A 20709-nucleotide genomic window follows, 5' to 3' on the forward strand; every position below is an offset into this window, starting at 1 on the left:
CATTTAAAAAATAAAGTTATGCAGAATTATTTATAATGAAAACAAGCCTTACCTACTCTACTCTTCCTCTCCAGAAATATCCATTTTTCATTCTTTCAGCTGTTTGTCTCAGTTGTCATCTTAGCATTTCTAAGTAATATGATTATGCTGTTATTTCTTGATGAATTGTTTTTTGACATGTTCTATTTATTTTCTGCCGTGATAGCAAGGGTTTAGCCATTTACTCTCCCCCGTCATTTCCTCCATCTTTCCATTAAATTACATTATTATTTTTCAATCCTCTACTGGCTACTTTTCTAATTTTAATTTATATTTTTGCCTCATTTTTTCTTGTACATTAACTACGAACTGTATCTCGACTCCTCACTTTGTAAGATGAGGATGTTAGCACCACGCCCTTCTCATCCACTCTCCTGCATCTTCCAACTTCTGTCATTTTTACTTTTTCATGATCAAGGTTGATGAAAACATATGCCATTTTACAACCATATTTTCTGTGTTTTGCCTCTAAATTAGTTTTAAATTTTGATAGCTAATAGACATTTTCACATTATTCTATGTAAGAATAATAAATTGAAAAGCCAATCAGGCTTTTGTACATTGAAATGCCCTGCTTCCATTTCTTTGCTATTTGCTTCTGTATCCTGTCATCATTTAAAAAAAATTGTTCTATTAGGTATTCTTTCTTGGCCCTTTTCTCAGAGACCGCTAGCCTCATCGCTAGCTACTTTTCCTGCTCTAACCGTCTAACTGGTGCTTGACTCAAAGCTATAGTTCTGGGACTTCCCTTTGGGTGAAGAGTCATTTTCTCTCCTATGTTGGAGGAATTACTGTATCATTTTCTAGCATCCAGTATTGATAAGTCTTCTGCTGGTTATTTCCCTGCATTTGTAGGTACATTTTAATCCTCCCTGAAGCATTTTGAACTTTTTCTCTTTCTTTGGCACTCCAAAATTTCACAATAAAGTGTCTAGATGTAGGGATTTTTCCATTGATTATGTTGAACACTTAGTCTGTTGTTTCAATCCTGAGATTGTGTCTTTCAGTACTGAGAAATTCTCACTCATTTTTCCTTTGGTGACCTTCTTATCTCTGTCCACTCTGGTCTGATCATCTCAACGTTAGCTGGTTGGACGTTGGTCTTCTTGGATTGATATACTCTCTATATCTTTTATGTTTTTCCTAATTTTCTGCCCAGTTTTTCTAGTTTTTTGGTAATATTTTAAAGTATTATCTCAATGATTTTTATTAACTTTTTAAAGCTATCTTTTTAAAATTTATTTTTTATATTATTGGATTCCCCCACAATATATCTATCTAACCATCTGTCTGTCTATTTATCTACTTATCATCTTTATTTCCTTATATACTAAATTATTTCTGAGGATATTATTCTCATGGTTTTAATATTCTCTTCTGCTTCCTAAATTATGTCAATTTCTTCTGGAACAACATTTTTCTGTTTAACATTAGTCTCTCTATTTCATGTTGCAGGCTTGTCTCAAATATCTCATTTTTCTTTGTTGCTAGTTCAGATCTAAAAATAAAACAATATAAAATACATTGAAGTTCAGCACATAGTTGGGACTTTTGATAAGTTTACTTTAGAATAATTGGGCAGGTATGTCACTGTTACAACTGTTAATGAGTGTCAGAATTTGAGACAATCTTTCTGACACTCAGGAAATCCTTTAGAGCAGAGACTTTTAATTTTTTGGTCTGAGCAATAGATATCTTGCTGCCAGATCATGATAGAGAAATGTGGGAGCTTGACTTGTAATTAATGTTCCTATTTTTACCCCTACGTCTTACCCTTGTCTTGGTGTTTAGAAATCCCAACCTCCACCCTCAGCCGTATCTCTTTCCAAAGTTACTTTCCCGAGCAGTGGCTTCTTTGCCCCACACCATCATTTCTGTTGCACTACCTCCCCTTGGTGAATCTTTCCTTGCTGTGGACACAGGCCCCACACTCAAATGCCCATACGGTCCAGGCAGGTAACTAAGTGAATGAAGAAGGCTGGTCCCTAAGAAATAAAAATGGAGTTGTTATGCCCTGATATAGGAGAGATGGCCACTACTCAGTTTAAGTTATTATGTTTTATTCCTGTACAATTAATTTAGTGAATTTTCTAGAGGCAAAAATGATAAGCACATATGGTTGGCCTGTCATCTTGACTCAGAGGTCCTCCTAGGTACTAAACTCTAAAAGAAATTTATTACTTCTTGGTGTGGAGCTTTAGGTCCCATTACTTCCCATCAGACTCCTCCAAGCTACCTTAACTGAACAGAGATTCTAGGTTAAACCACGTCCTTGCCATGCCCAAGCAACCTCAAGCCACAGCAAAAAGGAAACGTTGTATTTCCTATTCAAAAAATTTCAATGTAGAAGGCCCTGAATAATCTAAAAGGCAGTAACTCTACCTTGATTTTATGGTACCATGGCAGCATGCTTCATGTTTCTTTCTCATTTGGACTCTAGGTATAAATTTAGGGCTGAATATTGAGACATAACTCAGAGAAAGTGATTCTGCATGGGTCTAGGTTAATGTAGTTCATTTATATAGCTTTCTGGTTCCATAACTTGATTCAAAGATAAAACTGGGTTTAATATATAACCCGAGAACCTGATGGATGACATGTTCTCAGATGGTCACTTTTAATATCATTTCTCTTGCCAGGCCTTTAGATAATGCAACTGAAAGTTAACAATTACATTCTTAGATGAGATCTTGAGTGTCGTGGTTTTCTGATGTTGATTGAAGAGGAATTATTAGGAATTATTTGCATCATGTGATGATGGTAGGGTTGATAGTATACTGGATATTGAAAAAATGTAAACGTATTTTGGACTTGAGGAAGCCTTCTGAAGTGATGCTTGTAAAAGAGGCCGAAAGGGTTATTTAATTTGTCACACCCTCCTGGTTATATTGGCAAGTTTATCAGTTTTCAGAGTTAATGCTGAAGCGTGGCATAACATGCCAGCTCAAACTATGACTGTAGGAGTTCAGGACACGCCACCTCAAAATATGCACCTTTGTTATATTGATTATTTTGAGCTGTAGGCACTTGAAAAACAGCAAATGCAGGGAGAGGCTTTGTCTGAATTCCCCTTATCTGCTTAAAGGCAGATACTCTAAAAGGAACTCAATTTTCATCAGTCCACACCACTCAGGGAGGATTGACTCATCACAGGAGGGGAGACTAGGAGTTGACACCACACCCACACAAACTTTGTCACAGGCTATCATATCTCCTATCTAGTCTTCTAAGGGCCCATTCATCTTTCCTAAAAATCATTTACTGTCCCATCAGAGGCCTCCAGCCCCCCTCCCTTTCCCCTATTAAGATGATATTTAAGCCTGAATTCTAAACCACGTCAAAGAGTTACTCATTTTTCCCTGGGGATCTCCTATGTAAACATGAAGTTATGCAGGTTAATAAACTTCTGCTTGTTTTTCTCTTGTTAATCTGTCTTTTGTTATAGGGGCCCCAGTGAGAAATTAGAATGGTAGTAGGAAAATTATTTTTCCTCCTCACAATGCCAAGGCGTGACTTGATGGAGGAGGGGAATTAGTTCCCAAACATCTCCATGAGACTTGCCCAAGCCACCCCAAATAGATACACATCTATGTTAAAACCATGTGCTCTTCCCACAAAGAAATTTTAAGCCGTAGCAATAAACACACAATGTAAGAACAGTGTGCTTTCTATTCTAAATATTTTCAAGACAAATTCCCAACTTCTACCCCAACCTAATTTCTACCCTTAAGTCCACTGGTTTAGAAAATCTGTCAGCACTATCATATTATCAAAGGAAATATTGTAACAGCGTGTAACCACAATTTGTACTCATATCTATACTCACAATCTGCTGAGAAATAGGACATATGTGTTTTAAAATCCATAAAAACATGTCTTGAAAGCTTCAATTCAGTTAAGTCTGGCTTGCTCAGATATTTAGAGCAAGCAGCAGGTTTTTACAGTGTTTGCATTACCCTAACCATTCAAGAGGATGCAGATGTCTCCATTAAGCTTGTCGGCTCCACAATTGAGCAGGAGAAAATGAAATCGAAGCTCCACAAACATGAAGCGCATGGTTTGCTGCTATGGGTCTCGATGACGGGTGTAGATCTCTCAACAGTTGATAAAGTTGTGGTGTTCTAAATTGATTGCTGAGATGGGCAGTGGTGCACGTCCTCGCCTGTCTCTTCCTTGCTCACACTGCTTGACTGGTCACTCGCAGCCATGTGCCTAGATCAATATCCCAACATGTAAGAGATGATTGGGATGTTGCAAAGCAAAGCAATTTAAAGGGAGGTTTAAGCTGCTGAAATTGAAAAGCATCTCAAATAATAAACACGTACGTCTAGTGATAGCCGAGACTCCCAAGCATAAGTGTCAGAAAGGGACCCCGTGTCCTTTCTAAGTTACAAACTACATTTTCAGTCTCCTTGGGAAACCCTCCAGACGGGAAGGATCCATCTGACATATGCTCCTCTTTTGTTATGCTGATGTATCTTGACAACTCATTTTACACAAGCTGACCCTCTGCTGGTTTTTTGGTGAAAGAAGCTTTGGAGTTTAGTTTCCAAACTTAAATCTTGCAACTAAATACATTAGACTTGCAGAATGTTTTATGAAGTACTTCAAAGGCTTCTCTAAGACTAGGCTATAAAGGTATATTTTATTTACTGAACTTTGCCCAAACCTGCCCGCACTAGAAGCAAGGAGAGCACACTTAATCTGCGGGTGCCAAGGGACAAGTACATCTTTTTGAAAAATGTGCTTGGGTGCTGTGAGATTGTACAGTTCCAAAAGGGCCATGACAATGTCTCCCATTCCACATTGCCTTCTTTGATGCTCCTCCTGTCAAGAGGTGGGCTGTCCGTGTTCCTTCTCCTTGCCTCTGGGTGGACTTGTGACTACAGCCGAGGTGCTGTACTGAAGCTGAGTATAAAAAGCAATACAGCTCCTGCTTTGTTCTCCTGGGACGCTCAGAACACAGTCATTGTGCTGGAGGAAGCTTAAGCAACTCCATGGAGGAGCCCACTGCAAAGGACCAATAGCCTGAACCTTCTCACCAGCCCTGAGTGAGCCGCTGTGGAAGGTGACCCCCCAGTTCCCACACACTGTCATGTGGCACAGCAGTGACTGTCCCCATCGAGTTCAGTCTAAGTTGTAGTTGTGTGAGCAAAATAAATGATCACCATTTTACTTTAGAAGTCTGGATGCTTAGTCAGGCAGCAAAGGATTGCTGTGCTAGGAAATTATACTTAACCTGTGGGGACTTAAATTCGGTAGTGTTTTCCTCTCCTCCATCAGAGGACTTGCAGGTTAAATTATGTATGGTCTGCATGGTCTGCAAGCTAAATTATGGCCCATAGCTAAGAATGGTTTCCATATTTTTAAAATGTTATTGAAGAGAAAAACCCCAAATAAACAAGCAAACAAACAAAACACAAAGAATATGTGACAGAGACTGTATGGGGCCTGCAAAGACTAAAATATCTGCTATCTGACCCCTTGCAGAAAAAGTTTGCTGACCTCTGCTCTACAATAATCCATCTTCTCTCAGGTACTACGTTGGAATTAGTGCTGCTGGTTTTATGCTGGAAGAAAAGTCTGGCAACAAGAGGAACTCTCAGAAATCTTCCTCTGAGGACCCTGCTGTAACCGTCTTTGCACAACCAACTTAGACTTTGAAATTTACACATTTTACCCTCTTGCAAAGGTGTTGATTTCCCCATTAAGATGCAATAGATCATAGTTCAAGAAAATGTATTCAGGGTGTTATATACCTCAGAATCAGAAATTATTGGTTAGGAAAGTGTTGGAAAACATTTGCTTGAGATCAGGAAAGAGACATCCTACCTTCTTTTCTCTGCCTTCAAATATGTACATCTGGTACATCTGTCACTTCTTACCTGAGGCTGAAATAATATGAATTTAAGGGAAAGGATATTTGCACACATTTGCATTGTATATTATGATCATATATTGGAACTAAATGTTTCTGAGATTGAAATTGAACTACAAAATGTGAACACGTAACACCAGAAATTTTAGCATTTCTTTCTTAGATGACTGAATCGATAAATTAAGGCATCGTGTCCAAGTCAACTACTGGCCCAGAATTGTATTAGCAGCTGTGCTGTTCCGGGGGCTCAGCGTGCCAGTAATATCACAGGATCTGGCCAAAAAGTCATTTCCTCATAGCTGCTCTTTCACCGAACAGATATTTTCATCATATCTCTAATTTCAGATTCAAAAATTGTTGATATCTAAACCCTTATCAGTGTGTTGTGAGAAATGAGCATTTTAGTATAATAGTGTTTGGATGTAGACAGGAAAATAATGGAAGTTTGGGATTTTGCATCCTGCTACTCTTCTCCATTGAATTGTGGGTGGGGGTGTGGAGGTGCCTGAGGATGAGTAGATGTGGCAGAAATCTTCCATCCCTGACATCCCTGCTCTTTGGAGATTTTTTTTTTTTTTTTTTTTTACTTTTGATGAAACTACTTATTATACTCAAAAGCTAGAGTTTTGAGTTGGTAAAAATTTTAATTAGAAATATTTTTGACATTTAAACGACTATCATTTTGCCATTGGCCAATGAAATGAGTCAGTGGAAAATGATGATTATGAAAGAAATAATTTTCACAATTAGCATACCTTTAAGTACTGACTCCATCTGTCCTTTACCAGGGGGCTTGGTGGATTTTAGAGAAAACAACATAATGCAGGCCTTATCAGGTTGCATTTAAGCCCTCCATAGGTTGGAATTGCCCTGGAGCTTTAATTTTTGAAATATGTTTCCAGCGCAAGGTAAAATTGATGTGATGACATAAAGAGGCAAAACAAGTAACAACCTTTCAAAGAGATTCAACATAATTGTTACAAAGTGAGAAACCTTTTAGAACCACCATACATTTCAGCAAGAACTGTGTCGTTTTCCATTATGGTTTTTATAGAGCTTCTGCAATATCGGTTCATAAAATGTGTGTCTGCAGAAATTATCTACGGAAGTTGGAGGTAGGAAAGACCTGCTAGGGCATCTATTTCATTTACAAGCCATCAATAACTAATGTAAGACACGACAATAATGCAACATTAAGGCTATATATTTAAACACAGAAGTCAGGAAATGCAAAAATCAAGGATCTCATAATAACATCAAACACCCACAGTGCACAGATAAAATAATTTTGATTGCTAATTATACTGTTAAGTGTTATACCTTAAAATGAAGCACATGAAATATGAACAAGCTAATGTTCCCTTGAGATACTTAACTTGCATTTCCTGGCTTTTACGTTTAAATTGGAAACTTTCAAAGTTTCATTGACATAGATTTTTGTTTTTCATTTCCTTCCTTTATTTTTGAAGAAAATGAAAAAAAAAATGTTGTCCATTGATCACTGATGTTGTTAACAGTGTTAAGCATTACTCTCAGTCTCCACAGAGCTTTCTGAAGTGATTTTAAAATCGGACTGGTAAAATTAACTAGAACCCTGGCCACGGTCCTCAGGATGCGGTCATCTATGTTTCCGAGCGTGGACCCGGTGCTGTGGTTTGATTCTTTCATTTAAACGTGGAGCTGCCTTCTGCAAACAAATTGACTCTGTGCCACATGTGTAGATTTCTAACTTTCACAAAGAACAATTTGAAAGGGAATAGGAGGTAGTGATAGGTCCACATCTGTTAAATTTTGATTTGAGGAAGGCTTTTCAAGAGGGTAGAGTCTGCATTTCCTTACAGTCAGCATCTAATGATTCTTCTGATTTTCTTGAGGCTGTTGGAAATTGTGTAGTTTGGTCTTGACATGCTGCTTTTCATAACCCACGCTCACAATTTCTTTAGAGACAGATACTGTCATTTCAAGGTGTTTTGATTGCATTTGTTTCTTGTTAATTCATACTTCCATTTGTTCTTTAATTGAATTATATGTTGTTGGAAGTTTAATAGCTTCTCTTGAAAACCTAGGAGAAGCATTTGTCAGGCAGATGCTGGTGCCCCAGCGACAGTCCTTCACGATGCATGAATCAGCCCTGCTATGCTTCACTACCTTTAAAAGTCTCATGATTTATTCTGAAACACAGGCAATGTCTCCTGTCTCTAATTGCATTACGTGGATGTGATAGTCTTCTGCATAATCAAACCGTCTCATGGTCCTCATAGTGTAATCTTTTTTGAAGAACTTTAAGTGACAATTAGAGATTCACATTTCAGCGAAAATTCAGTTGCATGTGATGCTACTAATGCAAAGAACTCAAATGAGTTAATGGACAAACATCTTTTAGGCAGACTAGTTTCCTCCGCTCAGGACAAAAACAACTGGGTGGCATCTTTCTCTTTTGCCTTTCAGCTGAAAAGATTATGTTATATGGATTATATGACACATCTTGATTTTTAGAGACATCAAACTAAAAAAACTTCCCCTTTGGGGATCCAGGAAGTATGGTAATCATATGAATAATAGCTAATACAACACAGTTCAGATGGGGAAACTGAGTCTGGGAGAAGATGAATAACTTCCTCAAGCTCACAGGGTTAGCAGGTAGCAGAGGCAGCATTCAGATGGAGCGGTACTGGCTCTCTCGAGCGTGGGCTCTTAACCACTGCTCCTCCTGGTTCCCTATCCTCTTCCCACAACCTGTACCGAGCCTCTCAGTGATCTATGAACATGCTGTTCTCTTTCCAGCTTCTGTGTAGCTGGGCACATGGTCTCCACTTCTCCATCTGGCTCCTTCTGAAAGCAGAGTGGCTAAGGGAATGAGCTCTAGACTCAAGTGACTAGAGTCCTGGCCCCATCACTTACTAACTAAGCCTCAGTGGCCTCATTCCTAAAATGCAGATTACTTACTTCTTATCTCATAGGTTTCTAGGGAGGATTAAGTAAAATAATAGAAGTAAAGTGTTTAGCAACAATGACAGGCGCATAAGAAATCATTATCAATGAGAAGAAGGAGAAGAGGAAGAAAGTAAGAATGACCCGTGTTCCTTTCTTTACAACAACTTCTACCACTCCTCACAGTGTATTTTTCATACCGGTCAATTCAGTTACGGTCGGACAACATTTTTTGAATGTTGACTTTTTGCATGTCCAGTCCTAGTTTTACTATCATCAGGGTAATTAATGGTGTTACAAGAAATGTAAGGATGCTGTGTAATGGGGAGAGCTCCTACATGGTGTCAAAGAGAAACAGAGCTGGACACTAGTTAAAGTTGGTAAAGACAGAGTTTATTCCGTATTGCTGCATAGAGGAAAGGGGACTTCAGTATGGAACTGAGCTCAATTCCTAACACAACAAGGACAAATGAGGATTTATAGACAAGAGGCAGAGTGAGAGGGTCAATGGATGGAAAATTACTAAGAGGAGACATCAAGGGTAGAGGATTCCTGCTAAAACCACTTAATAAGATTCTGGCTGAAGGCAAGATGCTCGGATATCAAAGTGGGGGATGAGGAACTTGATCAGATATCAAGGTTGATCAGATATTCAGGGTGTGGGGGTGACTTTGCAGAGTTCTTGCTAAAACTGGGTTCAGCAGGAATGGACACAGAAGGCCAAGATGGAGGCCTAGTGGAGAAGAAGACTCACTGAAGTTTGGTCAAGGAGGGAGTCTTTGTCAGTGGGACTCAATGGCAAACTGTGAGGGAAGTCCTCTTTCCCTCTCTATTGTCTCTTTCCTCTTGCTGCTTTCGTTACAGTGATATTTAACGGCAGCCCTTCCTTCGATAGACTTATGTAGAGCCCCTTCTTTGCAAGTGAGTGTTGCTTGGAGAGGGAGGGTGGACAGGAGACTCTCAATCAATGTGTCAATCAATCTTGCCCTGAGATCCCTCCCTCAGCTGAGGAGTTGGAACTGAGTAGAGAACTCTGATGAGGTATTTTAAGGATTAAAATCTCAAATTTTGAAAAGTAGGAATATTTGATCTTTATTATGTAGGTCCTTCCTATTCGGTGCCAGAAGGTGCATCTCCAGGTCCAGGGCAGCATCGATTCAGAGAGTCCGAGTGAGTTGCTGCTCCTTGCTGTGGGGCAAATCTAGAGTCTGACCTTATCCACTACCTGTCCTGGGTACCACTTCCCTCACATTTCCCCAATCTGAGCATGCACTGGGTCTCAATGAAATTATGCAGTGTTTCGCTGAAGAATCTTAAATGACTTTGCATTTTGTTTTCAGAGGGTAAGCTTTTCGCTTCACTAATCACCATGGCTTTTAAATTCTTACATTTACTAATTACAGTACTTCCTCTGAGATATTTGTAGAAACCTTCACTTATTCCAAAGATATGGTAAACTAAATGATATTTTCTCTTTAGAGGCATGTTCTGTGCAGTTGAGTTAATGGTGACAGATTACTTTCACCCCTGAGATAAACGTGTGTGTGAATGCACGCACACACACACACACACACACACTACGTAGACACATGTATGCATGGAGATCAGCGGGAGCAAAGAGGAATAGTTCAATGCCATTTAAATAAAAGCTTTGATTTTAGAAAAAAGTGAGAAATGAGAGACGAATCTCAAAGAAGCGAAAAAATATTAGAACTTGGGAGAAACCGCTATTTTCTCTTCTCTCTGACCTTTGGCATATTATTTATCTAGTGGGTTGCAGTGAGCTTTAATATCTGAAAAAGGTCGTATGAATAGTGAGGTTCGCGTCCCGTAATTGAATAATGCAGGCAGCAGGGATCCGGAGAGTTGGACATGTGATTCTCTCGCCGGCTCATTTCTGCCCCTGTTTGTTGTTTGACCTGAGGTGAGTCCTTCTCTTCTTTGTCTGTCAGTGGTGATAATGAGATCTCTCCCTTCTCTTTCTAACGTCGATGTTGTGAAGAACGCAACAGTCTCCTGACTGGCCTTTCCCCTTCTATACACCTCCTGGAGCTCCCTGCTCACTTCCTTCCCAGACGGCTGCTTTGCACCCTGGTCCCTGTTCAAAAATCCCCAGCTCTTTCTCACGGTGGTCTCCAAGGCCCTCCCCATTCTAATCCCAAGCAATCGCTGAGCATCTTCAACGTGCTAGACATTGTACTGTGCTCTTTGGATACTAACTCTTAATCTTCATACCACCATGAGTATAGCTGTTAACGCTCACAACCCTTTAAATATAAAGAAAATAAAATCTTTAAAAGCACAAGTTTGAAGGCAAGTCTGTTGGATTCTTGGCTTTTGCTCCTTCCGCATGCATATTCACGCTGTTGCTATGTAGCTTGTACCTTTATCTGCCACCCCCCCCAACCCGCCGCCCAAGTTCCATACAGAGGATAGAGTGACTGTTTTAAAACACAAGCCATGGCATCTGCTTGAAATATTCTATCGGTTCCCGTTATATTTAGGATACAGTGTCACTCTCTACCATGACCCTCAGGGCTGTATGTGACCTACGTCACACTTAGATCTTGATCCTCGTCTCCCCTTCCTCGTCTACCTCACCTCAGTCATCGGTGGCCTTCTTAGAACAGTACCCCTGGCCCAGGGTGTCCTGCTGTTGTTGTCACCCAGGCGTGGCGCGTTCTAACCGTCGACTTCACGTGCGCACCCCTCCTCCTCATTCGGTGTCAGCTCCTCGTTTGCTAGTTCCAGGTCGGTCTATGTAGACATATACGGTCCTTCTCTTAGTGGCTGCATGGTGTTTATCATACGGACATACCTTAATTCAGTTTACCTGTCCTCTGCCTAGAGGCATTTAGGTTCTGGCCAGTCTTTCACATTTACAAAAACGAAAAAACCGTGATATGAAGGATCACGTGTACACATTAACACACTCAAAGGAGATTATTTATAGGAATAATTGCCTGAGATGGAATTGCTGGATCAAAGGGTATGGGATAATTACTGTTGGTAGATTTTGCCAAGCCAGAGAGTTTAAATTTTTTTTTCAGCTTTTTTGAGGTAAAATTGACCAAAAAAACTGTATATATTTAAGGTATACAACGTGATGCTTTGATACATGTATACATTGTGAAATAATTCCCTTAATCAAGTTAATTAGCACATCCATCACGTCACATAGTTATTATTTCTTTTGATGTGTTAAGAACACTTAAGATCTACTCTCCTAGCAACTTTCAAGTATACAATGCAATTATTAACCAGAGCCACCATGCTGTACATTAGGTCCCCAGAACTTAGTCATTTTACAGCTGAAAGTTTGTACCCTTTCACCAACATTTCCCCATTTTCCCCACCCTTTAGCCCTTCGATTGCCACTGTTCTACTCACAGAGTTTAATTTTAAAGCATAACTCAGTGAAGGTGTTCATGATATGTAGGTTCATGAAGCTCTAACTTGATCCAAGGATAGACCTTAGACTTCAGGAGCGGACGTCATAAAAGACTTTCCCTGATGTACACTTTTCTCAGCAGGTCTTTAGATAAGAAATTTTTTCTGAACACAGCCTCCCACACTCCTGTTGCTAACTAAAGGGTGAGCCACAGGCTTAGGAGTACTGGGATAAAAACAAGACTTGACCTCCTGCTATGTACCCTGGAAAGCCTGAGCTGTATTTTTTGCCTGGTTGGAGGGTCCCAAGCTTCTCTATGAGGATAAACCAGGGGGCTCCCTTTACTGAATATGCACCCTCTGCCTTCTTCATGCTCAGAAGGGCTGGCACCAAGGTTACGTCCTCCAGAAGTTTTCCTGACTATACAAAAAAATGCAATCTTTACCTTTTCTTCACTCCTTCCACACTTACTGGCTGCACTATTTACTTGGTCCTAAAAACATGCTCTACTTGATCATTTCTTATTTATCTCTTTTCTTTGTCTTCCTCCCCTCACTTGGGTTGTGTGGTGCTCAAGGGCAGAGATGTTGCCACATCCCTCTTCCTATTTCCAAACCTAATTCAAGAACTCACACATTCTAATCCAAACAGTAACAGTGATCATGCTGCTGAGTGTCCACTGCTCCCGACAGGCTCTGGACCTCTCACCCCTCTTCTAACCAGGCTCCCTTTGGCCTATAATATTCCAGCAGGAGGCAACTGGCTCCAAGCAGGAGCTGATCTCAGGTGTGGAATATTTTCCTTTCATATGAATTTCATACCAGCATGAGTCTGTGACATTGGCTTTATTAGTTGTTTTCTAACCAACTGAACCCATGACTAAACATTTTTAGGGCAAAATTTCCATTACAACTCATTGTTAAGCTGACTCTAAGAAGAAAACAAACTATAGCCCTGAAGGAAAAAGCATCAAAAACTTGCCAGTGAGAGAAAATTGGGGTTATACGGTCAGTCTGCCTGCCATGTCAGCTACAGTACGCTTCCTCCGTAATGAGCTATGCAGCGATCCATAAATATATGATCCATATATATATATGAAAGACTGCTGAAATCAAATTTTTAGAAGTAGTCATTATTGATGTTTTCGTGTCCTGGCGTAGTAACATTTGACAGGCCTGCATAATTTTGTGCTTTTACTGCTGCAAAGCTAAGTGTCTCAACAGTTGTGTATGAAGTACACACAATGCAAGGAAGTTTTTGTTCTCATCTCTTTGGTTTTGCATATTATGGGCACTCATTCTGTTTGATTGGCAGGTCGTCTTCACAAGATACCTTAAAAGGTCGCAGGCACTTCTTTTGGCTTTTTCCTGGGGAGAGAACATTGACAGTGTCTTGTGCTCCTGGAAATGAGGATTGGGCACCTAGGTACCATGAGTCATGACAGGACCAAAACCAGCTGATTTTTCCTAAATCTTAATTTATTGCTTGACCTTTGACATTGATAATTATTGATGTGCTAATCTTTGTTATGAAAAGAAAGCCATTGTGTGGAATGCTTAGTACAGACTTGGCCTAGCCCCTTGTTTACAAATGGTTAGGATTATTTGAGTTCTCACACTGTTTCAACTCAACATTTGACACACAAACTGCAGTAAAGGGAGGCAAAAAGTGAAGGAGAGATAAAAAGTAATTATTTGGGCAATTTAGACTCCACGACCTTTTTGTCTCATTTTAGGTTTTGAAGTTTAGATCTTTTGAAACCAGTTTTAACCAAAGTCAAACTTGATAAACTAAGGTTATCCCCATAATAAATGTATTATGGGCAAGGGCAATTTTTCCCCCAGAGATTTGACTACTTCTTTTAGCAGCTCTTAAACCAATAGTCCTTTTCAGAAGTAAAAAGCATTACGTGTAATTTTTTAAACCCTCAATATATTGTGGCATTTCTTGGCCCACAATAACTCCATAAATGCTTTCTTGTGAGCTTAATTTTAAAGTCATTACAAATGCTGGGTTTTTTTTGCTTAAATATTTTACTGCTTTTCTTTACTTCTGTCTTTGATGTCCATTATAAAATTCTTTTAATCATTTGAATATCTTTCTTCTACTATTCATTCATTCAATAGACATTTACTGAGCACTAACTAAGCCTTTCTCATATAATATGAAAACGTGCCTGCTTGTGAAGCAATTTCACCCTTGTTTGAGATGGTACCTGATGCGGGGTCGGTGAGCCAAGGAGTCGAAAGAAAGATTTCCTAGACTCTTAAGATCTGGCAGTAGTGCTCTTTTATTTTGAGAATAGATTAGCATGGGGACAGGACCCATGGGCAGACAGAGCTGCTGCGAGGGGACAGGACCCACGGGCAGGAGGAGCTGCTGCTGCCCCCGTTACTGGTACAGACATGGGTGGGGAGTAAGGCTAAATTTAAGGCATAGGTATGTGAGTCATCTCTTTACAAGACAAAGGAAAGAACATGTAAAAAAGTTAAAATGGTATCAGTGCAGGTGGGGTCTGGCCATTGGGTGGTCCCACAACTTTAGATACGAATCTGGTCATATAGATCGGCATGTAGGTGAGGATGCCCTGGGCTTCTCTCCCTGGGGCAGCCCTAATTCATACCATAAAAATCCACTGGGTCATATAGTTTGGCATGTAGGCCAGATCACCTTGGGCTTCTCTAGCTGGGGCAGCCTTAATCCACATCAGTACCAATGCCTGAACATCAAGAAAACATTTGTAGAAAGACTTAGTATGTATATATTGGTACTTTAAATGGGATACTGTGTAATGGTACAAAAACTGAGTATTCCTAATCTGAGAATGCTGGAAATAGTAGAATAAATAAAGGCTAAGTCCTTAGTGAGGGGACTTGGATAAATCCAGAGGTGCTCAGTTTATTTAAGTGGTATAAAGAAATACATACAACACTGCAGACCAAAAAAACTCTCACAGTGCAGAGCTGTTCATTTGTTCAGTTCATTTCGGACTTCTTGAGGCAATAGAATAATATTTGATGAGGATGGACAATCTTCCTTAATGCCCCATCTTTATTCAGGCAAAGCTCAGAAGCTGAAAAATGTCAAGCTGTTTCCTTCAGGTTGGGCTGTGTGAAGGTGACGTCTTCAGCCTGCATTGTTAAATGTCAAACATATGAGTGGACTTTAATCATGATCTTCATATTGATAAAAGTTGTGGCTGTGGGTTGGTGATAAAATTGAAACAATTAGCATTTTTAAACATTTTATTTTGGGAAATTTCAAACACATAAAAAAATAGAATAGTGGAATGAACCCCTATGTGCCCATCATCCAGCCTCAAAAATGATCAGCATTCAGCCATTCTTGTTTTGTCTTCACTTCCACTCACTCCCCACACCTACTTGATTATTATTATTAATATTTACAGTTGCGAGATACGACTTAGAGCGATTGAAATGCACAAATCTCAGCTGTACAATTTTCACAAATAAGTACCCTCTTGTAACCCCCCCGGGATCGGCAGTGAGATTTATGTTTATTACTGTGGATGCTGTAACTTCCGTAGGTACTCACATGGAAGAGAGGGACTTTCTCCCTCCATCTACTTGCTGATGCTCAGGCCCGTTGGTTGAGTCTTATATGTGGGCTTGAAGGACATTAGATGGATGAACTTTTGCTTCCTAGCTAACAGCTTTTTAATATTCTTCTCAATTACAGGCTCTCTGAAATATCCTCCCCTTCTGCCTCTTCAAGGTGCAAGGAAGAGGAGGTGGCTGTCATGAATCAGAGAAGGGAAAAGTGGAGGAAGACTCTCCAGGTCCCATGTCGATCCTCAGGGCTTTTCCTTTGCTGGAAAACTGGTTGAAATTAGAGTCAAATGATCTATTGCAGGCTTTTACCTAAGTGAGAAAATATCTGTTTTTCCTTTGATCCCTAGTAATTCATTTTTGAGCTATAACTTAGTAGCTTCATCATACTGTTAGATTTCTATAACCTCGTCATGAATCAGGAAATTAATAAAATTTTAGTTTTTCCTGATACGTCTTGGCTGTGGTTATCAAAGTCGCGTCAGTGTGGCTGAGTGGAAGGTGGGACATGGTGGGATTCCTGGGGCATATTGGGGGCTGCAAGCAGCAGACTGTGTGGCTTGAAAATGTGCTGCTCTGTCTGTTTCCTCCTTCTGGCTTTGCTCAGCCCAGTTCCTCAGCAGTGAGTAATAAGCACTTAATTCAGTGTACCAGAGATATTCACAATATTTCTTTCCTCTGTTCGCATTGAAGGTTATAAACCAGTACAGAGATATTTAAAAAAATGAAGTCAGAATTCTTCACTTGTTGCCAAGATATTGTTAGTTATTCATGGTCAGTGCCTATTTGCAAGGTTGATCATTATAATTCTGTAGAAAACTGCCTGGATTCCTGTGTCATTCTTGAATAATCAAAATCCAGAGCTTCAGTAAGGGTGCTCCTCATTTACAAGGTTAATTTCTGCAATAACGATGTCTACAATCTCACATACATTTTAGAACTGAGAATTTATTGCATAGGGCACAAACTCATTGGCTATGCAGTGTAAATAACCTTATTAAGAAGGCAGTGAGAAGATATACATTACTGTTCCGTTGGGTCAGAAGGGTAAACTCAACAAGAAAATGAGGCATTTACCACTAAGTAGTCCAGCTGATTTATTTTACTGTGCCTTTTTCATTTTGAGCCTTTTGAAGCACAGGCTGCCTAGGTACTCTGCCCTCACCTAGGCATTCATTTAGAATGTGGGAACTGTCCCAGGGAACAATGCCAGGGGCTATGTGTTAACCGAAGTTGGAATTGAGGTAACATTTCAGGTAAGGGTGATTTGATAGTAACCTGCTTTTGCTTTGTGCTCCAGGTGTTTCTGTTAGGATTCAGTATAACATATGCTGGAGAACTTCTTCCTGTCAGCACCAGCAAAACTCATTCGATCTCCATGTAAGCAGTGACTCAGCACTGAGTAGAGACCAGAACCAAGACAGCAGATACTAACCCTTCAGCTGTCTCCTGTAGAGGGTTGGATTTCCAGTTCATCTCTAATTGCTTTGGAACAGGAAAGTTGCTCTCTACTTCTTTTCTGCCTAGAGGCAGCATCCTGTATAGTGGTGTGCCAGTGGAAGAAGTCTGTCAGCTAAGTGGTCTTCTGAGAAATGAGGTTACATTGTATATGACAGAAAACATCATATCAAAGCTGTAATATCCTCATGGCCCTTCCCTTAATGGTCACTTAGTCTAGCAGTATATACTTTTTCTAGTCCTTGAATCAACAAAATAGTTTTAGATATTTTTAGGAAGGTATCAGTGTCTTTCAAGACAGTAACAGCTGCTATAATATTTCTTTACCTGACGTTGATAATGATTATAGATTACTAATTGCTGTATTGAAAATATTGTAAGCTGGAGTGGACTCATAAGAAAAGCGTTTTGTTTTATAATGATCTCAAAATGTGTCATACTGAGTATATCTTATAATCTGTACATTTATCTAGATAAATTGCTTGTTGAGATTTACTGGTTTGGCTCATTCTCTGGTTTGCCTGGGAGGATGGAGTATGTCCCTTTCTTTCACCCAGCTCCCTGAGCTTCATTTTTGGCTTACTTTATCCTAGTCACACTTATCTAAAGAGAAAAATGGTTTCTCAATTTTCGTTGTTCCAAATCTCTGCCTCATGGAAGCAGAATACTCATTTTAGTTACTTAAATGTTCAAATAAAATCAGAGCCATGTTGAATATTGATAGCAGAAAGCAAAGAAACATAACTGACAGAAGATGGGGTCATGCAGGGAAAGGAACAGGAACCTAAAATTTTGAGAGCAGGTGCACATCTCTCCAGATTCAAGTCCATAAAGGTGAATGTATTCAATAAAATTTGAAGAAATTTTTATCAGTGTCACCTCCTTATTCATTAGAGACCAAGTAATGTGACCCACCCCATGTGACTTTTGTGGTGCTGGATTCTGTTCTAAACTTTACTAACCTGCACCATCAGTGTCAGCTTCAACTTGGACAGAATAGTTGTTCCCAATTCTGAATACACTTTTCAAAATCTGAACTGTTGGTGAAAATAATTTCTCTGTCTTATTCAACTCTTTTAAAGGGTTAGGAGTGAGGAGGTGTCAGCTCCATTCCTTGTCCTTGTGCTAACTAGCCCATGGTGACGTTGTGTACTTAGCCCCTTGGGACCTTGGTTTTCTCTTTGTCAAATAAAAAAGGTTGGCTACATAATTAAGATTCCTTCCATCTCTAAAATTCTCCACTCCACATCTTTTTTAAAAAATTATTTTAATTCTCTTTAATTATATAATACTTATTAACAATGATCAACTGTCCCCTCATCTTGAAAATACTAGAAGTGAATCTAGAAATGTAAGTCTGTGATGGGATCTGACAAAAACACGTGGCTTCCTAACTCCCATGTGTTGCCTTTAGGACTGATGTGCTCAAGTGTGGCAGTCATGGAGTGGTACGCGTGGATGGATCTTACTTCAAGAAAGAACTTGTACTTAGCTGACCACCTCCAGCAGCAGCTCCTCAGGAACCACCTTGTGTTTGATCTGAGGCCCGTCTTCCCAGGTAATCCTCAGACCCTGTGTGAGAGTACTGGGGCCACCCATCTCTGCCCAATGTGGGAGCTCAGCTCTCCAACCGGCTGTCTTTGCTCTGGAGCTCCCGCCCAACTCCTCGCATTCCCTGAGACTTTTTCAGTTTTACAGCGCTCTGAGGCATTCTCCACCCATTTCTTCTTTCTTCTTTCTTTCGTTTCACGAGTGTTGGATCTCTGTGATGTCTGAAAGTGTATCCTGCTCACCTCTGCTTCCTCCTCTCTTGTCTTTCCCAGGCACTGCCACCCTCTGACCCCCAGGCCCAGTGGACCTCTCGTACTTCTAACTCCATCTCAACATCTGCCTCCCAGAGGACCTGACCTGACACATTAGGGAATCCATGTCAGGCCAGAAGTAAAAAAGGATATATTGAAAAGATACATTTTCAGATCTATTTGAAAAGGGCCTTTTTGCTTATGTTTCTTTTTTCCTTTCTATTTTCTCTCTTGGAATTGAACACTTTTAAAATTTTTTAGAATCTTAGAGACCTTAATATCAACCTCTTGAGTTTTGATGGATGAAGAATGAGAGAGATATGAAGTGACTTGTCCAAGGTCATACTTGGACTAATTAGTAACCTGATATCTTAGACTCTGTGTTTTAGTGAAGAGGTGGTCAGGACAGAAGACTCCCTAACCCCTCAGACCAGCCCTTTACACTCACAGTTCATTGTAACTCAGAATGTTCAAATGCACATCCCCAACTTGATCAGTAAGTGGTAGGTTTGGTCCTTCTTGGCGGCATCTTTTATAGTCAGAGATGAGAGCCTCACATAGAGGAGAGGATATTTGAGCCATGGGGCTCTTTTTTTTAAGCTGCTTTCAGCCTGGACCTGACTTAAGTCTTAGAGGTCAAACTCCCCCTTCCTGCACTGGAGTGACTAGAAAGAAACATCAGCATTCGAAGTGAGTTTTAGAGAAGTGCCGTACCTTCTGCTGTTGGTGTGCTGTGGGAATTTGTGCATAGCAATTAGGAACATAAATTTCTGTAGCAAGAGCAATATGAATACAGTTGAGGGCAAGTGGGTACAGAGCAATGGCAGACAGCAAAGCTTAGGGTTCTCTGCAAAGAGCACATCAGCACAGAGACCCAAAAGCAAACAGACCAGCCCAGGGATGGTAGAAACAGATGAGGCAGATGAAGTGAGGGCCAGGGCAGCAGACTTTAACTGCTTCTACCTTAGGAAGGGCCAGGTTCATGGGCATGTGACTAGAGCAATAACACAGGGCTTGATGTTTAGGGTTTGATACAATGTGGTCATCCTGAAATTATTAATAATTTTGTCTTTAAATTTGTATTTTGTTGTCAAAATTGTCCCATTGTAATGATGCAGTATGCGCTGGGGTCTTGGAGCTTCTACTCACAGGTGGTCCTGCCTCCTGTCACCTCCCTACCTCACCTGGTCAGGTGCCCAGCAGCCCACTCCCCTGCCTCCACCCTTTGACTTCTGTTGCCCTCAGTCCCCAGTGGGGGCCCAGGCATGAGTGTGGAGAGGGCATTTCTGAGGGTCTGCACCTGACCAGCAGGTAGTCTCATTCCCAAGGGAGCAGGACATCAAAAGCAAGTAAAAATCACATGACAGGTTGAGAGATTGCAAAGGACAGAAAAGCCTTTTTTCCCTACCTTTGAATAAGGAGTCCACTTTTTCATTTGCACTGAACCCTGCAAATTACATACCCAGCCCTCGCCTCAGGCCTTCATAAACATCTTTCTTTGCAAGGATGACAAATTAACAAGAGCATGACCCTTTCAGTATTGCTTCGTGTACTGTATAATATATAAAATATATAATGTATAATTACAAGCATAATATATAATGTAGTGACAGTTATGGTATCACTATGGTTCTAAATCTT

The 20709-nt window shown here is 40.2% G+C and overlaps 1 protein-coding gene across 9 annotated transcripts in view; it reads left to right on the top strand.

The window, feature by feature from the left end:
• ZPLD1 (zona pellucida like domain containing 1) overlaps positions 1 to 20709 on the top strand; it is a 317360-nt gene that overhangs the window by 224215 nt on the left and 72436 nt on the right. For 7 of the 9 annotated variants that reach the window (XR_011503139.1, XR_006528379.2, XR_006528380.2 and 4 more), the window contains one exon: positions 18681 to 18824. Coding sequence is in view for 1 of the 9 variants with exons in the window: in XM_070508686.1 (XP_070364787.1) it covers positions 18686 to 18824 (139 nt within the window). In the remaining 8 variants the exon portion in view is untranslated. The other 2 variants (XR_006528381.2, XR_011503142.1) reach the window with 2 other exon arrangements.

Source organism: Equus asinus, chromosome 5, assembly GCF_041296235.1.
Source record: "Equus asinus isolate D_3611 breed Donkey chromosome 5, EquAss-T2T_v2, whole genome shotgun sequence".
Classification (NCBI taxonomy): Eukaryota; Metazoa; Chordata; class Mammalia; order Perissodactyla; family Equidae; genus Equus; species Equus asinus.